The sequence below is a fragment of the Lepus europaeus genome, chromosome 2 (genome assembly GCF_033115175.1).
Source record: "Lepus europaeus isolate LE1 chromosome 2, mLepTim1.pri, whole genome shotgun sequence".
In the NCBI taxonomy this organism is placed as follows: Eukaryota; Metazoa; Chordata; class Mammalia; order Lagomorpha; family Leporidae; genus Lepus; species Lepus europaeus.
Window position 1 is genome coordinate 52,412,681 of NC_084828.1, and position 19,443 is coordinate 52,432,123.

Below are 19,443 nucleotides of genomic sequence, written 5' to 3' on the forward strand. Positions count from 1 at the left end.
GTTTAGTTTTGTTTCATGAGAATTTAGTCTCCTTTATAAGTAGTATTACACAGGATAGCCAGTAAGTCCCAGCAATTTACCAATTTTTGACCAGTTTTCATCTATATAGAAAAAATTTTCCTGTTTAAAGTAAACCCAGGCTTATTTTTTTTCTTTAAACTGTTTAGGAGTAGTGACTATAAAATTGTTTCCTGTACAATTTAAGATTCTTCCTGGCATTATTTGTGCAAAAATGATCCCAGTAGTGTGTGCCTTGTGCTCAGACATAGCAGTGCATAAAACAAAATGCTTGTTCTCTCAAACTTTCCTCTTCCTATTTTTTTTAGAATTTTATAGAATCTTCTATCACACTGTTTGAATCTGACCTTGAAAGTGGGAAGTTTATTGATATTACAAATCGGGAAATTCCTGACTTAGAAGAAATTGGCTTTGGCAGTGAAACAAGATCTATTCATGTTAAAAGTGGAGTGTAAGTTTCCCCTATGTTAAGAACCTTGAGAGACTGGTGTTTAAAAGTATCATTTGCTTGATTGTTCTTTTTTCCCTTCCCTCACTAGATGGGTTGCCTACCAGCAGAAGTTCTTCTGTGGAGAACAGTACATTCTAGAGAAAGGGAAATATAAATGCTTTTTTGACTGGGGAGGATCCAATAATATAATTATGTCAATACGACCTATCCAGCTGGTGAGTGAAATATGAAGCCAACCCTCATCAGTGGCATGTAATGGTATATTAAGTGAGTATGGGAATAGACATTTTGAAAGTGAAAATGATGAATTATGTGTATATGTATAAATCCAGACAATGAGACATAATACGCATTTGTGTACACTCCATAGAGAGGTAGTGTGGATAGTAGGATAGTAGTACATGAATGAGACAACACTGTAACTTGAACAGTTCACGCAACAGCTTTTATCTAGCGCCTCTGCTGTGTCAGATATTCTGCTGATCACTGAAGATAAAAGATAAACAAGACTTCCCTGACGGGTCTTAGTCTCAAAGGGGAAGCAGATCTGTAGACAAGTAAAGACGGTGTGTCTAGGCAGTGCTGAGGAGTCAGGGAGAGGAGCAGGCCTGGGGAGTTGGGGAGGATCAGGGTGCACTGAGTGATGTTTTAAGGGATAAAAGCAATATTTTTCAGGCAGAAAGGGCATTCCACAAGGCCAGAGTAATCTCCTTGTGTGGAAAGTTAGGAAGTTGTATAGTATTTGGGTAACACAGAAGAATAAGAGTACCCATGAGATAATGATCACAAATTCGAACTTTGTCTTTCAAAGGGGCATTGGGGCTCATTTATTTTCCCTAGCTATTATTCAAAATAAATTAGTCATAAGTGCTAAAATTATTATAAGAGAATCCCGTATGTTATTTGAAGGTCATAGCCAGTTCTAGGAATCTAGTAGTTTGCTCAGAGCATTCAAAATTTGTTTTTCAAAAGATATTTTCAAAACATTCGAAAAGACACCTCAGATTATATGATTGCATTGTTTAACATGTTTGAATATGTTTTTCAGGAACCACTTGGGATAAATGAGCCTTCACATTTGGTATGTTGAAAAATATTCTTCACTTACCATTGTTACACAGTTTACTGAAAGTGTTCATTCCCTTTCTCAAATCTTTTCCTTTCCCTCAGATAACTTTTGTGTGTATTGGTACCTTAAGCAGGAGAGTGTCCATCTTTGTGGCTGTCACACAGTTCCTTTTGTGTTGCGTGACAGAGCTGCAGCTCTGACCACTTTTGGATCATTTTGAACCTGTGCCTGCCTGCCTGCCTGCCTTTCTTTTTTTCTCTTTCTTTCAGATTGATTATTTATTTTAAGTTTATTTATTTATTTGAAAGGTAGAGTTACAAAGAGACAGAAGTAGAGAGAGAAAGAGGTCTTGCATCCACTGGTTCCCTCTTCAGATGGCCACAACGGCCGGAGCTGAGCTGATCTGATCTGAAGCCAGGAACCGGGTCTCCCACGTGGGTGCAGGGGACCCAGGACTTGGGTCATCTTCTACTGCTTTCCCAGGCCATAGCAGAGAGCTGGATCAGAAGTAGAGCAGCCAGGTCTTGAACTGGTGCCCATACGGGATGCCAGCACTGCAGGCGGCAGCTTTACCCTCTATGCCGCAGTGCCAGTCCCTTTTGGCATAGCACAGTTGACTGTAAATAGAATAGAGCAGTGTCTTCACCTGTCTATCCTGCATGTGATTTCTAATACCTGTATCAAAACAAGCACTTGGTGAAGTGGAAACCCTACCTTTTCACTCGCAGTGTGTTCATGGTTTGAAGGGGAGTAGGCAATACTCTGGAGCCTAATGTTTGTTTCTCCATTGAGGGCTAGAAGTTGTGCCTGTTTTATGCTACCAATGACTCTGAGGTCATTAATAATCCCATCTATCAATAACAAAACTGAGATTCAGAATTTAAGTAAATGCCGTATCACAGTTAGAGGTAGCAAAGTAGATAAAACCAGATTTTCAGGGTTTTTCAAAGACAGACATATGAGCAGTACAACCATGGAAGGAAAAGGCAATGACAGCCATTGCCTTCTCTATTTCATTTTGAATAACACATTCATAAGTTACTGTTAAAAAGCCAGATGTAGTGATTAATTGTAAATATTTGGCATTTGCTACCTTTTCATAGCACTATCTTTTTCTCTGAAAGTGTGTGTTTTTCGTATTCATGTCAGTGTTTATGTATCTCAGATGCACTGAGTTTAACTAGGCTTCCATTCACAGGGCTTTGAGGTTTTATTTTATGATTAGCTCAGGCCTGTTGGGAACATTTCCCTTCTGAATATAATTGACTTGTTGTGTTTAGAGCTGTTTCCTGCCAGATCTTTATTTTGGACTTGTGGAAACTCCCCACTGTGGATTTTTAAAGTGCTTTTTCACATGATTCAAAATAACAGGAATAGATAAAAGAGTTAAACAGGAATAATTTCAAGCTGCAGATTGTGCTTTAAGGACAGATGAAAAGTCCCATTCTTGTAAGCTCTGCTTCTCTGCCTCCCTCCCTCCCTCCCAGGTTTCTTTGTTTGTTTGTTTCTTTTTTAATGGATTTCCTTTTTTGGGCCAGATTGTGGGAGGGTTTTCTTTATAGTATTTCCAGTCCAACTTGGAGGGACAGGAAGCAGCAGCAGACGCCCAGTGCCATGGCCCCTACTTCACTTTTCTGGGTTTGCCTCAATTCCTGCCTTGTGAACCGCACGTTTCAGACAGGTTTATGATAAACAGAGATTGGATAACAAACATACCACGCCCTTTTAGTTCACCCAGAATAAAGCTCCTGTTTTCAGTGGCCTCATGTTGGGGCATTTTCCTTGTCTATATGCAGTTAGATGTAAGCAGAGGTGTCCTGGCGGATGGCCTGGCATTCCATCCAGTAACTAGGGAGTATTTTCTCCTTCTCAGGGAGCTGTGACGGCCAGGCCTACAGATGCTCTGCTCCCTTGAGGGTACTCGTGTTCCCCTTCTGTGTGAGATAAGGTGTTCAACTGAGAGAGGAAGTTTTTATTACGATGATTTTAAGGAGAATTCCTCAAGCAACTTAAGAGGGAATAGGCCAGAGAAAATGTGTGCACAGAGATTAATCTCCATTGTGAAGATTATGGTAATGAAAATGTTGCTGGTTAGTTGTAAACATCTTGAAGAGCTGGGTCTTCTTTGGGATTCTGAAGGAACACTGCCTTTTATTGAGGCAATTGTTTTTCTAAAAGGCTAAAGATGTCACGGATTCTCAGCTCAAGACAGACTGGGTCATTATAGATTTCATCATTAGCAGGTGGCAGCTTATTTATTTATTTTTTTTTTATTTTTCTCCTTAAGCAAAACAGAAACCAAGCAGAAGGTGCATTGTCTTCACATTGTCATCATCTCTTTCTTAATGAGTCCTGAAATCTTATTGGACTAAATCGTGCAGAGGTTGAATTTCGTTTCCAGGGAAGGTGTGAGTCAGGCACCATTCTCTGGAAAATTCTAAGCAGTTCCCACCTTTGACCCAACCAAGTACCTGGCATTCCTAGAATTTTTTCAAGTAAATTAGCAAATTTCCAAATTTTAGATTTCTTTAAATACTCAGACCCTGTTCCATTTTATAGATGTTTCCAGCCAAGGAAAACATCGGGATCTTTTCTTAAATTGAATAACTTAGTCACCCTGAATTTTACAGTGATGACAGTTGTGTGGTTACTGTCATGCGTGGGGATAGTAAAGTGACTTTTAGACAACGATTAGTAAGATGCAAGAGGAATAGAAAGAAAACACTTTCATGTATTTGTGTGTCGGGGAGATACTGTGATCAGCTTATAGAATCTAAGGTCTGGAAATAGGAAGAACTGTTTAAATAAAGAAAGCCTTCTTTGATCAGGGAAATAAAGTTATTGTAGGATGTGTAATTGCTGTGAGAAGTGCATAATACTACATTGTGCGGAAGGTGTGATGTCATAAGGAATGGAAACAAGGCTTTTCTTTGTCTAACAACTCTCATGTTTATATGAGGGAAGTCTAAAGAGCTGCAGAAGGGGAAAGAAAGTTTCTCATAGGAATTATTTTAGTATTGGAGTAAATAAAATTATATTAAAAGATGCTGGAATAAGTTTTTGAGCCTGGCTTCTGTGTTTGGTCAGTAATTAACTTTGGAAGTTTTCAGTTTCTTATATTGGATGAGAGACCTATTGCCACATTTTATTTATGTTTCTGATAAGTGAGAATTACATAGTGAAAGGCATTTATACAACATCATTATAAAGTGGTGATTTCTGCCTCACAGGGTAGTTCTAATACAAGTGAAAAGTTACTTTGCACACCAGTGGGGTACCTCTGCCTGCTTCTATACACTTCCACATGGGGGATGTGTAGGGATTAAGTCACACTGCCACATGGCACAGGGGTGAACGTGGTTTGAAAAGTATTCATGCCTTATGCATCTGATCGTTGCCTAGGCTCTCAGCAACCTGAGTTGATTTGTACATTGTTTTTCTCCATTGATCCAGAAGGGAAATCAACATAGTGATTTACCCAGTTAGGTTTTTTTTGAAAACTTAATTTTACTAAGGCACTGTCATTTAATTTTATCTATAGTTGAAACCATAATTTAATTGCTATAATTAGTAAGAATAAGGTTGGTTTCTGTGTGAACCACCCACAGAACATTATTATGAAAATTGTTCTAGACTGAAGCATTTACAAGGAAGTCAAAATGAGGTGTTACTTTTGTGGGTTCTGATTTTGAGTGAACTATACACTGCATCTCACTTTGGGGTTAGGTAGAATTAAAACTCAGATAAGTATTAAATTCAGGTTTTTAAAGTTTGGGCAAAAACCATTTTAACCCAGCAAATCAAAAAGTTACATTATGACACATTTTTTTGTTTATACTTGTGTGAATTTTAATTATTTTTGGATATGAAGACAGACTAAAAGTTAGAGATGGCTAGTATGTATACTTGTCTGAGATAATGATAAACCTGCATTGTCAATAGTCCAAAAATGGGTGTTTTATAGCTTCATGGTACAGAGTTGAAGTATAAATCTTACACTCAGCAATATAAAATTAAATAATTCAAGTAGCTGTGAGTACAAGTCGTACAAAGGCAGCTGTGGTCGCCATTCTCCTATGGCTGTTCCAATTATTACTGTGAATTAAGATAACATTTGCAAGCAAGAGATTTTGCTGCATTTTTGGAAGTTAAAAGTGATTTACTTTATAGTTTCCTGTTTTACAAACTTTTAGTTAAAAATGTAATTCTGTCTTAACTTTGGACTTCCTGCTGCTGTCCTCTGTATCCAGCAGAAGGACTGGGACAGGAACTTGCTGGATCACATCTCCTTAAGGCAAGGAGTCCCTTGGTGCTTTAATGGGCCAACTACGGCGTGATTTCACAATAGAAGTCATGTTACACAAGCCATGGCTGCTCAGGGGGGAATTGGTTCTTTCACCTCTTTGGTTTCGGCTGATCTTTGACATCAGACCAAGCAGAGTCAGAGCAGAATGAGATAGTCAAGAAACAATTTCACTAAGAGGACCCTTGGGAAACTGAAGGAGGTGAACATCCACTGCTCAAAGAAGCGTTGTTCTTCATGACAGCGCAAGCAGGAGAGAGGACAAAGCTGCAGACCATTCATTACGAAGCATTCTCAGCTACAGTCAGGCCTGCCAGTGCAGGCTGGACCCCAGGCCCATAGTATTCCAAGTCTCCAGTGTATTATGAAACACTTATTCGGTTCATTAATTGTTTCTTTCCTATTTTATAGATCCAAGGCCACGAGAGTTGTAAATTATTGTTTTTCTGGTCTAAAGGGACTTGTGGTTGAGATTTCCTGGATTTTTCTTGATAAAAGGGACCAAAGTAGAATCATAGCTATTTAGAACTATTAGCTGTGCATTTAAGGTATCCTTATCAGAAAACCGAAGCCTGTAAGCCGAAAGACCCGCCAGAGACATGTTTCTGTCTTCACCATAAATCTTACACTGATCCCATCATTATTATTTCCTCTGTCATCCGCTTCTGCTCTCGTAGGCATGCATGGTCCCTCCTCTCCTCCTAACTGGGAGTCAGGAAAACCTGGGAGAAACACAACATACCAGCTGGTCCCCAGAGTAATCCAAACCGCCTCGTTATTTAGCGCTAAATTGTTTCTTCTTGTATGCATCTCATCTCCCCAGAGTGGATAAAAGTATTTGACACAGTGGACAAGGATCACATTTAGTGGTCCTTGATTCTGTAGGTAGGTAGCATTGTTTTGTGGGCACTGTGCCCACAGTATGGTACACGAGTTGGATGAAAGTGGTAAACAAATGGTGACCTCCTTTGCTGAGAAAAATGTAGGAAGAGCAGTGTGACTTTAAGATCACCATCCTCAACATAGATAATCATCCTCAACATAGATAAAACACCAGTTTAATATTTTGTAAAATTTTTAAAAGTACATGAAAGTAAAGGTTTTTACTTGCCTATGATGATGTAAAAAATTGATGTGTTTAATTATTATTGTGTTGTTCTTGCAGCTCAAAGCATTCAGTAAACCTGGGTTCCAAGGTGAATGTATAGATTATACAAATGAAATTTTTCATTTGACTTCATTCACACCACGTTCTTTTAAAGTTCTTCGGGGTTGGTATGTATGTTTATTGAGTGTTTTCTACTGTTACTTAGTAACTAAATTTCTTTTAAAGTTACAGAGGTTTGCCTTGTTTTCTGTTCTGCATGCAAAGTGAGTTTAAAAAAAAAAGTAACCATTGCTCAACTGCTAACTTGCCTATAAATTTGACTCATAGTGGAATATAGAAAAATGCAATGGGCACCTTCTGATGGCTTTGTTTCTCATTGTTACCTTTAATTGCTTTCTAAATATTTTGAATGTGTTTTATGGGTATAGCATGGTGTAGAATGCCGTAAAGAGTAACTATTCTTTTTGTCCTTGTAAGAAACATTACTTGTAAATTTTTTCAAAGGTTTATTTTATTTATTTGAAAGGCCAAGTTAGAGAGAGAGAGAGAGAGAGGGAGGGAGGGGTAGAAAGAGATCTTGTATTCACTGGTTCACTCCCCAAATGGCCACAACAACCGGGGCCGGGCCTGGCTGAAGCCAGGAGCTTCTTCTGAGTCTCCCGTGTGGTTGCAGGGGCCCAAGGATTTGAACCAATTTCCAGTGGTTTCTCAGGTGCATTATCAGGGAGCTGGATCCGAAGTAGAGCTGCTGGGACTCAACCGGCACCCATATAGGATGCCGGCATCATTGTGCCTTAATTCATTATGCCACAATGCCAGCCTCTACTTCAGATTTAAAAAAAAAATTTTTTTTCATGTTTACTTAAAGTACTCATTATTCCCATTTCACAGATGAGGAAATGAGATTCAGAGTTAGTTTTTCGCAAGTTCACAAACCAAGTGCCAAACCCAGGATTGCTTTGGTGTTCTGTTTTTTTTTTTTTTTTTTTCAACTTTAAACACTATATTTTGGCCAGTGCCGCAGCTCACTAGGCTAATGCTTCGCCTGCGGCGCCAGCACCCCAGGTTCTAGTCCTAGTGGGGGCTCCGGATTCTGTCCTGGTTGCTCCTCTTCCAGTCTAGCTCTCTGCTGTGGCCCCACGAAGGCAGTGGAGGATGGCCCAAGTCCTTGGGCTCTGCACCCGCATGGGAGACCAGGAGGAAGCACCTGGCTCCTGGCTTCGGATCACGCAGCGCACCGGCTGTAGCGGCCATTTGGGGGGTGAACCAACGGAAGGAAGACCTTTCTCTCTGTCTCTCTCATTGTCTAACTCTGCCTGTCAAAAAAAATACTATATTTTCCTAACTATAACAACATACTGTATCTTTCTCACATGTGCAGAAAACTGTATGTGATTCTCTATGGTTTCTAGATAGTATATATCTAATAACCCAGCAAAATCTCCCTTTTTCTTTGAAAAATCTTGGCTTTGTCAGCGTTCCTCCTTGCTCTTCCTGGGTCAGTAGAGAGGGTCTCCTACTTGAATCTCCCAATTACTCCTTACTACAGTGTCTTATTTCCAGTGTTTACTACAGAGTGATCATAGCCCAAGCCTTTGTAAAATCCAGTTTAATACTTTTACTAATCGGCTTTAATTTCCATGGCCTTTCTCTAGTACCAGCAGACCAAGCTCAAACTTCCACTCATCCTTTGCCATCAGCTAGTTCTCGTATTCCTTGTTCATTCTCTGTCTTTATCCTGTGCCTTGTTTCCCCCTCTTCCAACAAGTTTATTTAGCCATTTGTTTCCCTCCTTATCATCTACCCCAAGAGCCTACAAATTGGTTTTCTTTCTTAAGGGCCAAATGGTAACTATTTTGGACCTTGTGGACTCTAGAGGCTCTGTCCTAGCTACTCAGCACTGCCATTAGATTGCACAAAGCAGTCATAGACAATACACAGATGAACAGGCATGACTATGTCCCAGTGTAATTATGCACATTGGAATTTAAATTGCACCTAATATTTACATGTCATGAAATAACCTTTTAATTTTTGAAAACCATTTAAAAATGTAAAAGCGTCTCTTGGCTTTGGGCTGTATGGAAACAGGCAACAGGGCCAGTTTGGCCCACCAGCTGTAGTTTGCTAATCCTGGTCTGTAACAGATTTTTAGATCTCTGCTAACCCTAGCCAACAGATGCTATTTGTTTGGCCTGTATACTACATTAAATGAATTTTTTTATATCACTACTTAAGTGTAGGATAAATTACGGAAGAATCTGTTTCTGACTGTCTCCTTAAACAATCAGAATCAGATTTTTGAAGGTTTCAGGAAAGCTTTTGACTTTGACAATACTTGCTGGTATTGAGTAGACGGTGAGTGTGCGCCCAGTGTGCCACAACCACCATCATACCCAATTTTTTTTTTCTCCCAGTCTGCTACTCATTTGCATGACCTGCTTAAGATCCTGCAGGTATGTAAGTTTGTTATATTGCTTATCTACATAGATCCTTTAAGACTTAGTCCATCCCCATCCCCTCAGTAATCCTCTTGATCAGCCATAATTCAAGCAGTCTTTTCCCTCTCATATTTTCTATCGCTGTTCTGCTTTGATCCTCTTTGTATTTGTTATTACACAAAGGATATGAGAGCTTTACAATATTAACACATATTATATAGGGAAACATAAGTTAAATAGATTACCTGCAACTCTTTAATAAGAAATATGTACCAAAGAATTGAAATAATTTTATCACTATTATTTGGCTCTGAGTTTCTGCTCCACTAAGAAAAAAGAAAATGACTTGCAAAATATATTTTCATTTTTTGAAAAAAAGCATTGACGTTTTCCTGGAGAACCAATTTTTCTGACATGAAGTTCAAAACAAATTAGTCACACATGTTTCTTCATGTACAAATTGTACAGTGACAGTTTAATAAAGACTATAAGAATCATGGCTGATGCCGCGGCTCAATTGGCTAATCCTCCGCCTTGCGGCGCCGGCACACCGGGTTCTAGTCCCAGTTGGGGGCCGGATTCTGTCCTGGTTGCCCCTCTTCCAGGCCAGCTCTCTGCTATGGCCCGGGAGTGCAGTGGAGGATGGCCCAAGTGCTTGGGCGCTACAGCGCGCCGGCCGCAGTGGCCATTGGAGGGTGAACCAACGGCAAAGGAAGACCTATCTCTCTGTCTCTCTCACTGTCCACTCTGCCTGTCAAAAAAAAGAATCATGGCATTTGTGTAAATACCTGAAGTGCTTGAGAGCTCTAGATGTGATTACTTGTGGCTGCGTAACCTTAGGTAAACTGGGTCAACTCTGAACCTCTGCTTCCTCATCTATAAAGGGGGGATGACAATAATACCTGCCTCAAAGAATTTTTTTATAAAGGCTTGGCTTGGTGCCTGGCACATTGAAAACTTTTGATAAGTGTTGGCTGCAAAGTGCTTATTACCTAGAAAACGTGATAGTACCTTATAACGTCACCAAACATTCCTATGGCTATCCAGAGTTAACCAGGTCTAGCTAGAATATAGTACCTGTGTTCTGAAGGGCTAGAACTTAAAACACACCAAAATTAAAATAGCAAATTAATTTCCCCCTTAGGCTCCTTCTTTTCAAAAGGAATGCCTTAACTGAGCTTTTGATGAATACTATATTGAAGATAAATCACTGTTGAAGGTTGCAGCAATTTCCATTAGCTATCAGTTGAATAGATGACAGATTTTATGTAACTGTGTGGTTTTAGGGGTGTGACTTCTGTACCCACCATGGCTGAACACAAACTCATGATGAAATGAGATACAAAAACTTTTGGCTTTCCTGAAAAAGAACTTCTAATTCATTCAAGTATTCATTAATCACCATTTTTTGGAGTCGCTAAATGAAAGAATATCTTTAGCTAGAATCCATGTCTTCTTCAAATTTCATCTCTTTCACTTAATATATAGGGGAACCGTGGACAGATATCTAACCTTCTGTTTTGTTGCCATAAAAGTAAGGACATGTTCTAACCTGTAACATTACTGAGGACACAGTGAAATAATATATGTAAAGTTACTAGTCTAAGGTCAAGCATGTAGTGGCTGTTGGTTAGTGATAGCTGTTTTCTTATTTTTTAAATTGTGCTGGCTACACCATGACCTTGTTCCACAGGATTGCTGAGACTGTACTGCCAACTGTCTGCAAGTGACTGAATGTCACATTGTTTGTTTTGCAGCTGGCTCCTGTATTACCAGGAGGATGTTTGTGATCATCAGTGTGTGTTGGAAGAAGGCCTGTATGCCGACCTCACCTCCTGTGGCTGCCCAACATCAAGAGTCAAAGCCCTCAAGCCCATCGACTATGTAAGTACTTTGCTGAATACATATTTATGAGACCCTTTTCCTTGTCCAGTTTTACCACTGGATGAAAATACGAAGCTGGAAGAAACGATACGAAGGAAAGTATCAGATTATTGAAATGTAAAAAATGTGAATAATCTTGCCAGTTGTAAAATTAAGGTTCACTCATGAATCTAACCAGAATGCAATATTTTTATTTTTATTTATTTATTTATTTATTTTGAAGCAAGTTTGTATAACTCAAGAACTAAGGCAACATAGGCCTGGACTTAAATGCTTGGAGTTTGATACTTTAACTAGTTTGGGTGACATTGGCAAAATGACTTGGTTTCCTAATCTACAGCAAATAATAGTGAGGCCCCTCTAATATTAAATGAAATAATGCATGTAAAATACCCTGCACTTGATGAGTACCCTATCAATGTTAGCTATTAGCACCATGGATATTATTATTATAACTGCTTAGCTATCAAAAACGGTAACCTGACCGCCTTAATTCTGTTAGGTAAGTCACATGTGATTTGCTGCATGTTACTTTAAGGCATGGATCACCACTGATAGTGATTTCAAGCCTTTGGGGCACCAGGGCTTTTCTTTCTGGTGTGTGCAGAATTGTCTGGGTCACTGTGGAACCCCACATTTACGGAGTAAGTGGTTGTTCTTCCCAACAAAGTTGTTCAGAATTTCAAGTCTCAGGAAAACAGGGTCACCGTTCTAGGGAATTAGTTCCAGGCCTCTGGTCAAGGGAGGTGGTGAGAATCAGGGATATTTGAGATGCTTAGTTAGGATGATTCTCTGAGGACATGTCTGGCCAAAGCGTGCAATAGATGGAGGGAAGGAGTGACTCAGATCTTTTGCCTAGAACTGACTCCAGGGCTAATGACCACACTCAAGATCTTTGATCTCAGCCTAGGCAGTGTCATCTTATTTCACAAGGCATTCCTGGATAGAGTATTCTGGGCATCAGGCTAAAAATAGAGTCTTGGCGCAGGAACAAGAATATTAATAGTCCCTGGTCTCTAAGTGGCCCTGTAGATGCCAACTTGGAAAGAATAAGTAGCTGGTGATGCTTCTTATCTGTCACAGGAAAACTGGTTAGAAAAAAGACTGTGATCTTGTCAGTTTCAACAGATTTTGATAACTCTAAAAAAAAATAGGAAAGAATCTACATTTACTGGGAAAGCAACTTTCTTAGTTTTTACCGGTCAAATCAATGGACAGGTACTGATTTTATACTAACAGCAGAAGCGTTCTAAGTTATGAAAATACCATCTTGAAAGGATTTTTCCAGAACTCTTAATTCAGGAAACTAAACCAACTTAATATCTAGGGAGGACATTATAGAAATGGGGTCAAAATTAATGAGTATTACTATTTTTCTTTGAAGTCACAATTTTACACATTCAGGAAATATAAAATGAGTAATTAAAATCTGGAATGAAAATACACAGAGAGAAATACTTTTCTCTATGTTGTCATGTGCATTTGCATGTCCCTAGATGCATAGCCAGGCAGTGTAGGTGAAAGTGCCTGTTGGGAAGCGCTCGGAATCTGTACACTTCACTCCAGAACCTGTGGAAGTGTGTCTTCAGTTTTGGAAGGGCATCATATTACGTTTCAGGTTCCTTTTCCTGGTATATTTTAAATTGTTGAAAGGTCTTTGATGAAGGAAGACATCTTAGGGCATCAGGTTGGTGTTGAAATGGAGTTAGGATGAAATGCTGTCTCCCAGCAAAGACTCACAGATAGACCATACAGGTGGCTCAACAAGTAGTGTTACCTTGGTGACATCGGCCATGCTTCACCTAGAGACCCTGAGGCCCTGAGCTGATCAAAGCTAGGGAGACTGATAAGGTAAACCTGAAGGTCAATTTAGTAATCTGTACTAAATGGAGTCTAGTGATTGGAGGGCTTGCGCATTGTCACAGGCATTTTTCTGCTTCTCTGGGAGAACACCGGCAGCTGAGTTAGGTATCACAATGCTGAGTGGAAGATTTGGGCAGAATACGGTAAATGTCTTGTTGAGTTTACGTTAGGCTAATGTTCTCCACTGAAGAGTCTCCTTCCACTCCCCTGGATCCTAACTGCTCACATCTCCTTATACAGGGCTGGACACACTCCAGCCCTTCTGCTTCTCTGGTTCCTTTTGCATCCCCCACCCCCACCCCCACTCTGCCCTCCACATACACACTGTATTCTTTCTTAGGGATTGATAGACTTTTTTTTTTTTTCCCTATAAACTTGTTAGCACCACTGCCTATGCCTCGGTTTCTGGATTCATTCTTAGAAATGTTTTTGCCCAGCTGAGTTAACTTTATATATGCTTGGCTAATCCTTTGCTTTTGCTTTTGCTAGTTATAACCATAAAATTCTGAGGTTGTGGCCTGCAGCTGGGGTTCCCAGACATGCCGTGACTTCGTGCTTCAGTATCATAATGGTGTAATAGTGAGGAATGTTAAGGCTTCATCTTCAAATAAGATCGGTATGTTTTGCAAATGACAGTTTGCTCCAGGCGAACTTGCATTGGTGAAGTCATGGGTTACAGTCTAGAGGAGCATGTATGCATAATTTGCAGTGCGGCAATTATTTTAGAATGAAAGGGGCATAGTTTGCAGTTCTAACTAATGTGACCTTAGAAAAATCCCTTAATTTTTCTGGGCCTCAGCTAACTCATCTGTAATAAACTGTTAGAGAATGAATTTTCAGATCTTTGACAGCCTTCATTTCTTTTGCAAATAAGTATTCATATTTCTAATTGGACCTGAAAAAGAATCCAGCTTTAGAATTCGCATAAGCTGAGGGAAGAAGATCATCTACTACCTTTCACAATAGTTCCCTGAATCTGAGGGCTGGTATGGTGGCATACACGGTAAGCCATGCCCTGTGGTGCCAGCATCCAAGATGGGCACCAGTTTGTGTCCCAGCTGCTCTAAAGCACCTAGGAAATCAGCAGAAGATGGCCCAAGTTCTTGGGCCCCTGCTCCCCATGTGGGAGACCCAGATGAAGCTTCTGGCTTCAGACTGGCCCAGCCCTGGCTGCTGTGGCCATCTGGGGAGTGAACGAGTGGATAGAAGATCTTCCTCTCTCCCTCCTTCTTTCCATCGCTCCTTTTTTCCACTCGCTCTGTATCTCTCCCTTTCAATAAATAAATATATCCTAGGGGGAAAAAAATTAGTTCCCACAATCTCAGTGATGGATAACAAGAGGGTTTTTTCTCTTTGTCTTTTGTTTCAGCGGTTTTAGGAAAGTTGTTTACGTCCATCCCAGGCTTCAGTTGGTTTTTAGGGACACTTTCAGTCTATACTTTGTTTTGAGACAAGGCCTAGTGGGAACACCTAGTTGGGGACAAACCTATTTTCATGATAGAACGAAAGAGGGAAAGAGACGCTGACCACAGAGTCACATCTGAGACTTCATGCTGTTGCCAAAAACATGTCATAAAACTAAGTTCAGCATCCCTGGGGCAGGGCTGAAGCGGCTGGAGTAAATATATCCGAACAGTAATCTACTCTACTTTAAATATATAAACTGAAGGAGGTGTTCTCTGTTACCAGATTCTGGGTTTTTAAAGCATTTTGTGTTTATTCTCTCTGCCGCTGTACCAGAGCTAACTCAATTTTAAAAAATCATTGGTACTACTTTTTAGTGGAGGTGATTCATTGGCTGTCAAATGAAATGTATGGTAGATAAGCAGAAGGGTCTGTCTCTGCATATGGTCCCCAGTTCCCTTTAAAAATTCATTCAGAATTCCAAAATCATTGATTAATTTAATATTGTAAAATTTAATTATGCCACGATGATTCTGTGTAAACATTTGAGAAAAGTAATACCAAGTTAAGTGGCCTTGGGAAAATGAATGAAGTCCCAGCTTTTCGTCAGACTCTTCACAGGATATGTAATTGTATTTCTGTGTTTGATAATACACCGAAATATCTATTTTGGTCCACAGTGGAGTGAGTTGTTATTGATTTGTTTCTCTTGAAGATTTTCACCAATTTTGGTTTGGTAAGTGTTAAGCGGTGATTATAAGATGACCTTTTACGATAGAGGGATTGAATATTAGGCTTGATGGAGCCTGTTTTTTTTTTTTTTTTTTTTTTTTTCCTTTAGTCTGAAACCAGAAACCAAAGACTTCTATATTTAGAAATAATTATACTGGTGTGAAAGAGCAATATGATGACAAAGTGCCAGAGATGATGACTGGTACATGAGCGTAGGGTTCTATCAATGAAAAAACATGACAGATTCACAATTTAGGGGAAGAAAGTTTAAAGTTACTCTTTCTTTGGTTGAAAAAGATTTAAGGTAGTTGGATTGTTTATGATAAATACCAGCAGTGCTCCACAATGACAACAGTGCTGAATATGCATTTTATATTTATTTGCTCAACCTCAGGTATTGAGTATCTGCTGTATACCAAATATTGTGTTATATACTGAATATGAATTTTGAAAAGAATGAGATGACATAGTGAACTCGTGTTGTCAAATCCAAATCGCATCTTCCTCCTTGTCATTAAAGTGTAGATGTTGCTCATAGATCTGCTTCTGGTCTTTTCTCTTTTGTACTTGGAAATTTCTGTAGTCATAACTTCAGTTCTCACCTCTGTTGGTGTACATGATGCCCAGATCTTTAGAGGAAGCCATAGTCTGTTAATCCTTGAGCTCCATGCCCCAGATTCCAGGTGGATCTTCATCTGCAACCTTCTTAGTCTTGTTCCTTTCTCCCTCATTTGCTTTCAAAAAACACCATGGTTACCCCCATCACATGGCCATAAAGTCAGTCTTCATTTTTGATTCTCCCTATTTCCTGATTTCCAACATCCAGTCAGTAGCTAGGTATTGGCTATTCTGCTCCTTTGATAGGTCTAAAAAGTTTCCCATCTTTTCCTTCCCACTACCATGATCAAGACCAGAGCTTCATTCTGTCTTAAGCTGTTGGGATGGCCACTTAACTACTCTTCCTTTCACCTCTCACCTTGCAACTTGGAGGGTGTAATCTGATGAATTCCAGACTCTAAGTCAAAGTTCAGTGTACTTTTTCATTATAATTGTTAAATCTTCATGTATCCCATTCACAAAGCTACATCCTGCCCCCGTTTTCCTCAGCCTTCTCCATTTGTGTTGCTTAAGTGGAAGCACAGAATGCGTCTTTGCTTTCCTCCAACCAAATACTTTAATGTCTGAATTAAAGGGCTCCAACTGTAGGAAGTGTTCAGCGATCCTTATATCTTAAAGTGATTTTTATCTGCTCCAAATATTCTTCACACGTCAAGATGTTTTCTCTTTCTACCTCAGAAGTACTGAGCCTATGAAGTCACTGAGAGCAAAGCTGTAGGTATATTGTGGCCTTGAATTGTCACTCTGTCCACTCTGCTTAGCGCAGTGCCATAAAGATATCAGCAATCCATAGTGTAGTAAGTAGACTAAATTAACTTATTTGGGCCTTAAAATAGACAATACTTATATAAAGTTCCTTGTTCTACTTCAGTTCATTCTGTATGAGAGGTTAGAAGCTTGGACTTATGGTGAGTTGTGTGTCTTACCCACTACAATGTTTTGATTGTAGTTGTAGGCGTTGGGAGATGGTAAGGGGAGACCCAAGTTTAAAAAAAAAGGTAATTTGCGGCTGCTGGCTACTGAAAAAAAACTCTAAAGTCAGACTGTATATTAAAAGAAAAAAGGACACATACAGATGAAGTCAGGATACATGAGCAACTGTTGATAGACCTAAGAAGGTGGGAACTGCGAGTTTCAGAACACTCTGTAAGGTGTTTAAGTGTTGGCCAAGTAACGTGTGGGGTAACCTGCTTCTATGGCATTTCAATGGGAGCAGCAGTCTGCACATTGCTGCTCTGATGTGTCTCCATGGTGGTTTGGCATGGAGGTTTGGCTTCTTTGAAGTAATAATCCAGTCCTGGCAGTTATAAACTGGCAGAGCCAAAGAAACACTGTAACAAGGATGTAGAAAAGCTTCAAGTGAAATTGTATCAGTGATGACATAAATGTTCTGAAGAAGTGGAATAGGAATTGGCAGAGAGTGATTCATTCCGTGCAAGGGAACTGAATTAGAGGCACAGCTTCGGATACAGGGAGGCAGTAAATCCAGCTACAGAATGAAAGGAAGCAGTGAGTTTACAAAGTAGAAGGGTTTGGTTATTGTTACACTTTGTGGCCTAATCCGTATTAACTCTTGTGTACGTTTTGAAAATGAAGGCCAACAAATGCCACAGTAAACATCATGCTTTCTAGTGAGACATTTGAAATATTTCCCTTTGAGTAGAAGACAAAAGGCCTCTACCATCACCACTTCTGTTCACTAGGATTCTGGAGTCCCAGCCAGCTTAACAGGGTCAAAGCAACAACAAAAGGTTATTGGAAGAAACAAAATTGTCGAGTGTATCAACAGATGAATTATGAGGGTTAAAAGATACTGGATACAAGATAAGTAAACAATTAAACCATAGGAATAATGCTAACTCAAGGGAGTGAGTCCTTCTAAAGAAAATTATAGTTTTATTCAGGGACTTAAAAGATGAAGAGATAATTTTGTCTGAATGAAAAAAATATAAGAATACAGTGTTCCCCCAATTGATATGATTCAAAGAAAATTGTTCTTATTTTAAAAGTTTTATTTAGTTCAAAGACAGAGACAGAGAGCGAGAGAGAAAGAGCGAGTGAGAGCAAGCGAGCAAGCAAGAAAAATATCTCCTGTTGGTTCATTCCCCGAATGCCACAACAGCCAAGGCTGGGGCAGGCCTATGCCAGGAGCTTTCAATTCAATCCAGGTCTCTCATATGGGTGGTGGTGACCCAAGCACTTGAGCCATCACTGTTTCTTTCCAGGGTACACAATACCAGGAAGCTGGAATCTGGAGTGGAGCCAGGACTCAAACCTTCCATAAGGGATGTTGGCATCACAAGCTGTGCTTTATTTTAAATGATAGGCCAAATGCTGCCCCCTTGTTTACAAGTTTTTCGCCTGTGTTGGGGTTAAGGGTAAAAAATGACAGACATCCTAAAATTAAGTTGTATATTTTAAAAAGTCCAGAATAGTCAAGATAAATTTTTAAAATTTACTTATTTCTTTTTTAATTGTACATATTTATGAGGTACAGTGTGGTAATGTGATACACATATATAAAGTGTAACGATCACATTGGGATAGCATTTTCCATTTCCTTAAATATTTATCATTTGTGTTGGTGCCCATCAAACTTCTCACTCTGGTTCTGAGAATGTTCCTTTCTTCTTAATTTTTTTCCTAGCAATTTGTTGTTGTTCAAAGATTTATTTGAAAATCAGCATGACAGAAAGGGAGTGAGTGTGTGTGTGTGTGTGTGTGTGAGAGAGAGAGAGAGAGAGAGAGAGAGAGATTCCATCTGCTGGTTCACTCCCCAAATGGCTGCAATGGCCAGGGTTAGGCCAGCTGGAAACCAGGAGCCCAGAATTCCAATTGGGTCTTCCACAAGCCCATGGACTTGGACTATCATCCACTACGTTCCCAGGTGCATTAGCAAGGAGCTGTATTCTAAGCAGAGCAGCCAGAATTCAATTCTGTATCACAAGCAGCCATAACACCAAGATAATTTCTAAGAACAATAGGTAAGGTCACTTATCTTTCTCTCTTTCTCTCTATACTGCATCATACAATAGTAGTTGTATGATGGGCCAGCTTTCTCTGCCTTCCCAGGCACATTTGCAGGGAGCTGGATCAGATGCGGAGCAGCCAGGACACAAACTGGATCCCATATGGGATGCAGGTATTCAGGCAGTGGCTTTACCCACTATACCACAATGCCAACCCCAACCCGGGTCTTTTATAAAGAGGTTTATTCATTATTTAGCTCAGCTCTGAAGTGTGAAACTTGCTTGGAAGAATGAAGTTCTCGGAGTTTCAGCTCTGAAGCCTGGGAAGTTCAAGATCTGGGGCTGTCCTCTAAGTGAGGCCCTTCTAATTGGTGAATTCTGCAGAGTCCCGAGGTTGTGCAAGGCAGCACACGGCAAGACAGCCTGAGTGTCCTACCTCAGGTCTCTCCTCCTCTTCCTGTAAAGCCACAGCCCCTTGGATTAGGGCCCCACCTATGACCCCAAAATTGTACTTCCTAATATCATAGTCTCTTAGGATTGATGTTGTGGCACTGCGGGTTATGCCCACATCAAATTTGAGAGC

The 19,443-nt window shown here is 39.9% G+C and overlaps 1 protein-coding gene across 1 annotated transcript in view; it reads left to right on the forward strand.

Moving 5' to 3' along the window:
- CRYBG3 (crystallin beta-gamma domain containing 3) overlaps positions 1-19,443 on the forward strand; it is a 135,734-nt gene that overhangs the window by 94,853 nt on the left and 21,438 nt on the right. Inside the window, exons 13-17 of the mRNA XM_062206721.1 lie at positions 327-469; positions 558-684; positions 1,518-1,550; positions 7,007-7,116; positions 11,148-11,274. Coding sequence (XP_062062705.1) covers positions 327-469; positions 558-684; positions 1,518-1,550; positions 7,007-7,116; positions 11,148-11,274 — 540 coding nt within the window. The remainder of the gene's footprint in view (positions 1-326; positions 470-557; positions 685-1,517; positions 1,551-7,006; positions 7,117-11,147; positions 11,275-19,443) is intronic.